This window comes from Xenopus laevis, chromosome 9_10S (genome assembly GCF_017654675.1).
Source record: "Xenopus laevis strain J_2021 chromosome 9_10S, Xenopus_laevis_v10.1, whole genome shotgun sequence".
Lineage (NCBI taxonomy): Eukaryota > Metazoa > Chordata > Amphibia > Anura > Pipidae > Xenopus > Xenopus laevis.
In genome coordinates, this window is record NC_054388.1 from 81,550,371 (window position 1) to 81,559,329 (window position 8,959).

Genomic DNA, 8,959 nt, shown 5'->3' on the forward strand with positions numbered 1-8,959 from the left:
AAAAAATTTAAAAAAATAGATGGTGAACAGGAAAAAGTCTGTAGGGCAAAGGGGTAAAGGGAAGGCATTCAGGGCAGGAGAGGAAGACAATTGGTGGAGAATATAGGAAAAATATTAGACAGGACAGGCACTGTGTGTGTAGAAGGCATGAGAGGCTGCAGGCAGGATTTTTCCTTTCCTCTCAATCAACTGGCAGTTAGGCAGGTTTCATTTTAACTAAAAAGTTGAACTCAAAGAGATTCTGTCATGGGAAAACATGTTTTTTTCATGCTCCAGCAGAACTCTGCACTGAAATCCATTTTTCAAAAGAACAAACACCGCTTGTACTGTTTGCCTTGGGTGCACTGCAAATGATTCTAGATACTCCATTTCAGACTTCAAAATGATATATAGAGATAGATAGATAGATAGATAGATAGATAGATAGATAGATAGATAGATAGAGATATAGATATATATAGATATATATATATAGATATATATAGTCCGCTCAAAAAAAACCGCATCAACCAGGTCTTAGTATGAAAAATCAAATATTCAAAATTTTATTGTCAACGTTTCGGCTCCATAGATTGAGCCGTCTTCAGGACGGCTCAATCTACAGTATGGAGCCGAAACGTTGACAATAAAATTTTGAATATTTGATTTTTCATACTAAGACCTGGTTGATGCGGTTTTTTTTGAGCGGACTATGTGATTGTTGTAAACCAGCACACAGGCATTGGACTATTTGCCGTGTGCACCAGCTACACAGTATATATAGATATATATATATAGATATATATATATAGATATATATAAATAGATATATATAGATATTTATATATTTCAAAAAAGACCAACACCGAGTGAAAAACTTCAAAAGTGTATACAAAAGTGCATGAACACTTCAACAGTGTTCATGCACTTTTGAATGTACTTTTGAAGTTTTTCACAAGATTACTCAGTGTTGCGTTGCTGGTCTTTTTGGAGTATATATATATATATATATATATATATATATATATTTTTTTTTTTATATATATATATATATATATTTATATAATTTTGAAGTCTGACATGGGGCTGAACATGTTAGTTTCCCAGGTGACCCCTGCCATGAGACATGTGCTCTGAGTCACTCTTCACTGCAAGTTGGAAGGAAATCACCCCCGCCCCCTCTATCCCCCCAAGCAGCAAATCAACAGAACAATAGGAGGGTAACAGGATAACAGCTCCCTGACTTCTGCACCGCTAAAAATGCTCACATACCCCACTTAGTAGTAGATATGACAATAACACTCAATAGTAAAAACCCATTGAGTAGGAGAAAACAATAGTTTATCTGAAAGCAGTTACATCATGACATACTGGCACAATGAGATGACTGTCTACACACCAATATTACAGCTAAAAAAAAATACACTTTTGGTCCAGAAATAACATTTATATGGTAGTGTGAATAACTGTATTTGTAATGTAAACAGTATAATTTAGAAATACAATCATAAGGATTTTTTTTTGTACAGTGAGTCAAGTTGTGGAATTCTCTTCCTGAGGTTGCCTTAAATAGGTTCAAGAAGGAGTTGAATGGCTATTGGTGCTATTTATTATCTGATACAATATATTATATAAATATACTGTATATACCATGTTGCTTTTGATTGTTGCCTCCATGGTTAATAAACCTACAGTAACTACCATGAATAATGAGCTGTTTATGTATAAAAGCAAGAAGAAATGAAAGCTAAGTATATCGTTGAAAATAAACAGAGTGTGCAGGAAAATTAATGAGGCATATTATACTTAAATATTTATATATCATATTTGTGTTTACACACACACATTATATATAGTGAATAAAGTACCCCCCCTTGTAAAATATAAGGATATTATAAGTTACAGAGGAGTTTCATGACCATATAGAAACACAAGGCCGAAGGCAGAGGGTTTTTATACAGGTCATGGAACTCCAAGGTAATATGTTATATTCAATTCTGAAAACTGACATGGGGCTAGACATATTATCAATTTCCCAGCTGCTCCCAGTCATGTGACTTGTGCTCTGATAAACTTCAATCACTCTTTACTGCTGTACTGCCCTCCCAGCAGCCTAACAACAGAACAATAGGAAGTTAACCAGATAGCAGCTCCCCTAACACAAGATAACAGCTCCCTGGAAGATCTAAGAATAGCAAGCCAAGTCCCACTGAGACTGATTCAGTTACATTAGGAGAAATAACAGCCTGTCAGAAAGTAGTTCCATCCTAAAATGCAGGCACAAGTCACATGACTGGGGCAGCTGGGAAACTGCCAAAATGCCTAGCCCCATGTCAGATTTCAAAATCGAATATAAAAAAATCTGTTTGCTCTTTTGAGAAATGGATTTCAGTGCAGAATTCTGCTGGAGCAGCACTATTAACTGATATGTTTTGGAAAAAACATGTTTTTCCATGACCGTATCCCATTCCCTTTAATTCCCTTGTGTATTCATTTGTTCCTAGCACCTCATCTGTTCCTCTGAAAGCCATCATTACTTTAGTTTAAACCAGCTACACTTCTATTCCCTGGTTTAACACTTTCTCTCTTGCTCCTATCCTCTCCATCCTAATTTCTTCTGAAAGGATCTCTTATCTCTAATTTATTTCATTGTCATTTGGGCCTGTAAGTCACCAACTAACAACTTGGGTTATAAACTCCATGTAGCTGGGATCTCATTTCTGAAATGCTTTATACTCTAGTATAAAACTCTATTTTAATCTTTATAACACTCAGTCTTTGAAAAATACTTCTTAGCAGGGCTAAGCAGGGGAAGGCAGAAGAGGTACATGACTGGCACCCCCTGGCACTGCACACTTGGCACGCGCCTCTTCTGCCTACCCCCCAAAGACTGAGTGTTATAAAGAATAACCTCTTCTGCAGCTTACCCCCATTTCCTTACTGCTTAGCAATTATTTTCTGTGCTACAGGGTCGTCTGTGCAGGGTCAGTAGTGCAAACATGCAGCAAATAATGCACACACAATCTTGCAAGGCGGGTGCAGAAAGCTGGACGGTTGGGTTGCCTAGGGTGCCCAGCCGGCTTGGCCCACCTCTGCTTCTTAGGAACCTTAAACATTTTATTTTTTACATTACCTCTGGAGAACAGGTAATAGAATATACTATTATTACTAATTTACAATGTTGCTATTAACCAGAAAGTTAAACTAGCTTACAAACACAGGCAGAACTAATACATCTGACCACCAGCTGATTTTATCTGGTGTCCAAATCCCAATTGCTCAAATCCCTCTGATTAAAGTGTAAAAAGAGGATAATAGGACACACGATTTTCTTGTGTCTTTGTTGCGTACTGAAACATATGTCTTCTTTGTATTAACTAAAATGTTGAGTTAAAATACACCACACATCATCCCTTTAGCTCCTTGCTATTCTGAAGAAAATCATGTGTATTTGGACAGTTAAAGCATGAGAATAAAAGCGGTTTTTATTTTACACCGCTTTTTAAACTGTTCTGGTTAAAAACTGTTTGCACATCTTGAAAAATAGGCCTCTATATGGTAAATTGACTATTTAAGCCAGGGGTGTCCAAACTTTTTCCACCAAGAGCCATATGCAGTAAAATACACAAACAGCAGGGCCACTCACTTGAGGTGAAACAGGAAATGCTCAGCCTTGGAACTGATGATGTACATCCCCCAGACTCTCACTGACACTACTGATGTAAGCTTTCCAGACAAATACAATTTCTATTAGACCATTAAGGGCTCATGGAAACGCTAAAGTGAAATATACATAACAAGCTGTCTTTATACACATTACAGTAAACCCCATCCTCCCACACCCGGTCCATATGGTTCCGCCTCTCCACGAAAATGAACCAGTGACAATAAACTGCACGTCACGCCGGGTACCAATCACAGAGCAGAGTGCGACCCGCTGAGCTCATTCACACCAGCCAGCTACCCTTAGTGTGAGTGACAACTATCTCCGCCAATCTGAACGCTCCAAAGCAAAGTTTGCCACATCCTTTCATTGCCACACCCAATCACATTGTATGACTCCTTGGCTGCTTCCTTCCAGAAGCTGACGGGCCGACGCTATCAGCTTCTATGCATGGGCAACCCAGGAAGAATGAGTAGTCACGTGGTAGTGATACGCAATTCTCTGGCAGCGAAAGGGGTAGGCGGGAATTAGGATTGTGGGGGTAGGTAGTGAGTGGAGATGTGCCATGGGCCAATTAAAAATGGATATCGGGCCGCATTTGGACGCGGGCCTTAGTTTGGACACCCCTGATTTAAGCTATAGTCATAATTGCACCACTTTGTGTACATCAAACAATGCTTCCAATCAATTCATTTATGGCTCTAGAGCCAATATTTAAATATTTGTTTAAAAGGTAATCAAGCATTATGTGAGACTGTTTAGAGGTAATAATGCACTAATAATTTCAAAAAATATAACATCTCCTTATAGAAAATAATTGATACCAAGCCCTAGTCCATTTAATGCTTTGTCACATTATAAACTCAAATTAACAGAAATAATAGGTTATATACAGTAGCCTAAAATAATGTTTTTTTTAAAACAAACATTAAATAACTCAGTACATATGTTACATAATACAAAATATTACAAGTTAATCTAATGTATCCAAATTTTTTCACTGACATTCCATTTTGCTCTTGTAGCGATGGGCGAATCTGACCCGTTTCGCTTTGCCAAAAATTTGAGAAACAGCGTAAATTCACCAAAATGCATTGAAGTCTATGGGCATCAATTTTTTTTGGTTGCGTGATGCGGCATGTTAAATATTTTTGTCGTGCAACAATCTTTTTCACCCAATGGAGTGTATATGCGTAATTTTTGAGGCGAAACACAACGAAAATTTTCTTAATAAATGAGAAGTTAAAGCTTACAGGTTTATAGCTGGCAATTAAAAAAAAAAAAAAAAAACACTTTTTAAGAAATAATGAGCTGAACTAAATTATTCATGTAGCTGTTGCTTTAGCAATGTAATAATAGGACCCATCAGATCTATTCCAATAAGTTGATAAATAAATAAATAACAAATAATACATTTTTGTAGAATTATATGATGTAAAAAAGTAAAATCAAAATAGATTTTGGAAACAAAATGCTCAAGTATAGTATACTGCTAGACACTTTTCCCAACCCATTGATTTGCCTATTCTTCAGATTCAAGGACAGGGATTGAGGCAAAACATTAGACTGAACTGCAAGTAAAGTCACATTTAAAGTGATCTGGAAGTCAGGTAGGGTTCATTTACGACTAGTAGTGCAATTGTAGTTTTGAAACTATGCCAAAAATCCTGTACCTGCACCAAAGGGTGCTCTTTGCACTTTCATACAGTTATGTTCAACGTCACCCAGTCTTTCCTGCCTCCTCTTCCGAATTAACTGTAGTTGCACCTGTTGCACCTATTGATGCAGGAGAACCCAGACGTTAGCTCCAGGGTTCAAACAGCACCCTGTGGCAATTACTGCAATGCATTTTTGAGCCAAAAAAAATTGGCCACACATAATTTGCATGCAGAGTTCGGAAATGACAACAACTAGACTTAGAACATTTTCAGCACAATTGCATTGGATTTGCATACATAAACAATAGCATAAACCATCAGACACTGGGTGCAAATTTCACTGGTGACCACGACTGGAATACAGAGACTGCACTGGAAATGGCCCTTGCAGTTGTAACTGACCCCTAGTGACTTTGACCTCACATCTATAAAATTCCCATTCTAAATGTTGTTGAGCACCTCAATGGTAAGCACTGTTGCCTTGCAGCTCTCGGGTCCTAAATTTAATTCCAGCCATGGAACTATCTGCAAGAAGTTTGTTCTTCCTGTGTTTGCATGCGTGTTTGACTATACCTTTGAAACATACATGCAGGCCCACTGATAAATATTGACCCTACTGTGGGTGAATGCCATATGGAACTTAGATTGCAAGCTCCACTGGGGCAGGGGCCAATGGGAATCATGTATAATATCTGTAAAGCACTGCACTATATACAGTAAATACCAGTACCAGTAATAATAATATTTAGTTCACAGGTATATACCTGTATTTCTGTTTCTGGTTTGTTGAATTGGTTAAGGACAAACAAAACTGTAACAGACTTGCCTTCATTATAACCCAAGCATATTTCAAGAAGCAAGTGCAGATTCACAGATAAAACAGCATATGGCAAGTAATTCACATGTAGATGAAACAAAAAGTATTAAAAGTTACTTTTTTTATATTTATCATATATTAATAGTATATCAGATCTAAAAGAACACACAACATAAAAGTAACTGGACATAACGCAACCTTACAATGTCCAGGCAGGTATACTTTTCAGTTCAAAGTCAGGCACAAAATTTAAAAAAAGGTAAAATTCATGCTGTTTTTTCTCATCTCCTCTATACTAAAACTGATTGAAAAAATAAAGTTCACTGTGATATATTATTTTTTGTTATAATAGTATAATTTATATCACTAAAAATATATACATATTTCTAAAATATGCAGCCTTCTACAAGGCACAAAAAGATGAAGAATAAGATGAAGGACACCTACGCTGAAATAATTCAGAAAAAAACAGGGACTTAAATACAATTAGTCAATAAAGACTGATTTGAATAAAACCTGTACTATATTTAAGAGCAACTACAAAACTCTATTAGTATAAACACTCTAGTATCAAATTCAATTTTTGTTTGATAAACTGGCTCCCCCATGAGTATTTCCACAAAATTACACTTTCAGTGTCATAATTGATTCATTAAACGTTCCTACCAGCAAAGTGTTTTATTCCTGGTGGTACGGAGCTCTTCAGAACCTCATATATAGTTATTCTTATTACTTTTTTGTTAGATGCACCGATTATTATAAGTGGAAGCATTCTACAAGCAAATGCTTGTATAGGTAAAAAAAAAAAATTATGATCATCTTTTTTAAAAATCGTTTGCTGCTTATTCTTTCTATTATCCTATATTGGATTTTGTCACCTGTGTATGTATGTTATGCCTCTTTGTGGTTCAATCAAAGTATTGCCTTAAAGTAGACAATACTTTTCAAAGATTAATAATAATGATAATAATGTAACGTAAGCACACTCTCACTAAGAAAACTAGAGCTGGCATGTAGTGAAGAAAATCATTAATAAGTTCATTACAGATACTGTTATTTTAAAAAAGAAACAACATCTTACCTGACCCTCAATCACACATGTAGATATAGTCAACAGCAGTCCCAACACATGCAGAATCCAGGAGCTGGCCATCAGTTTTTAATCAACATTAATTTTCTCCTCGAATAACAAATTTAAATCCCAGAACTTAAATGAGACAGCTTTGCAGATCCATGTGGTTTTTAACTCTTTCTTGTCCTGTGCAAGTCCGAAGGGTCCATGAATTCACAACTTTATCTGGGCTGAATAAAACCATGTAACACCGTAGTCCGGTTCTTCTCCTCTTTGCTGATAGCAATGTTCTTCTTTATATCCTTTAACATGTTGTTTCCTCAGCTGGAAGGCTTGAAAAAAACAGTAGAAAGGATTGGACTGAATCTGCCGAGATGGCACTGCTTCTGGAACATGCCGTAGAAATGTAGCACATCAGCTTCTGCAACTTCTGCTGCTGCCTTAGACTAATAGCAATGCAGTGAGGTGATCTTACTATAAATGCATTACCTCTCCTATCTCATAACTGTGTGCACTCTGATCTGATCCTTACAATTCACACTGAGCAGTTGTTCTGGCTATGAGGACTGTTCTGTTTTTCAAGCAGGGGTGGCTTAACAAAGTCAAGAATTCACGTGTATTTTATTGTATTTTTTTTATTGTAGGTATGGGACCTGTTATCCAGAATGCTCGGGACCAGGGTTTTCCGGATAATGGATCTTTCTGTAATTTGGATCCTCATATCTTAAGTCTACTAGAAAATCATGTAAACATTAAATAAACCCAATAGATTGGTTTTGCTTCCAATAAGGATTAATTATATCTTAGTTGGCATCAGAGCTGGGCCAAGCCAGGCAGGCGCCCTAGGCAGCCTGCCCAGCTACTGCGCCGGCTAGTTGCGCGCTTCTGTGCATAAAGACGCTTCTGCGCATATGCGAAAAGATGCTTCTGCGCATGCGCAAATCGACCGGACTAGGGGTAGGAATAAGTACGTGCCTGGCGCCCCTCCACCTTTGCGCCCTAGGCACGTGCCTACTTTGCCTACCCCTAGTTCCAGCCCTGGTTGGGATCAAGTACAAGGTACTGTTTTATTATTACAGAGAAAAAGGAAATCATTTTTAAAAAATGTGATCATTTGGATAAAATGGAGTCTATGGGAGATGGCCTTTCTATAATTCTGAAATTTCTGGATAATGCGTTTCCGGATAACGGATTCCATACCTGTACATTGTAATCACTTTCACCTTTTTTTTTCCAAGAGTAACAAATTCCTTTGTACTCCTGGGATTATTATTTTTATGTTTTGTTCTCTATGCTGGCAGGAATGTTTAACAATTTGAACAAAAATGAGGTTAATGAGCAAACACATACAGAGTATGCTAATAGGGTAAAAATGAATTTATCCACTTTCAATCATTAGACCATAACAGCACAGCCTAAATTAATTAGTTTATCATTTTCAGCACTAAGTGTGCACCTTTCTACAACAAATTAATACGTACCACTTAAATGTATTTAGAATATATTAGCAGTAAAAGACAAGGTTCCGTTATTATGTATTTCGTATCAGCTGCAACCCCGAAATGGATGTGGTGGCAATAACATCATTGTTAAGTATATGCTGTACATGCAGTTAAGCCCATTTCAATAAATAAATGCATATGGAAAGAGCCTCGAGATAATAGTTGCAGAAGTACAAATGCCTTTGGTCATAATTGCCTTGGTATAATTAACACTAGAGACAAATGTACCCTGCCTAAATATGGTCTTCTGTTCATTTACAAAGTAAC

At 36.9% G+C, this 8,959-nt stretch overlaps 1 protein-coding gene across 1 annotated transcript in view; it reads right to left on the reverse strand.

The window, feature by feature from the left end:
- Positions 1 to 7,729, reverse strand: part of pth2r.S (parathyroid hormone 2 receptor S homeolog) — a 69,255-nt gene extending 61,526 nt beyond the window's left edge. The window contains exon 1 of the mRNA XM_018237869.2: positions 7,200 to 7,729. Within this exon, the coding sequence (XP_018093358.1) occupies positions 7,200 to 7,271 (72 nt within the window). The 5' untranslated portion in view covers positions 7,272 to 7,729. The remainder of the gene's footprint in view (positions 1 to 7,199) is intronic.
- Between the last annotated feature and the right edge of the window lie 1,230 nt (positions 7,730 to 8,959).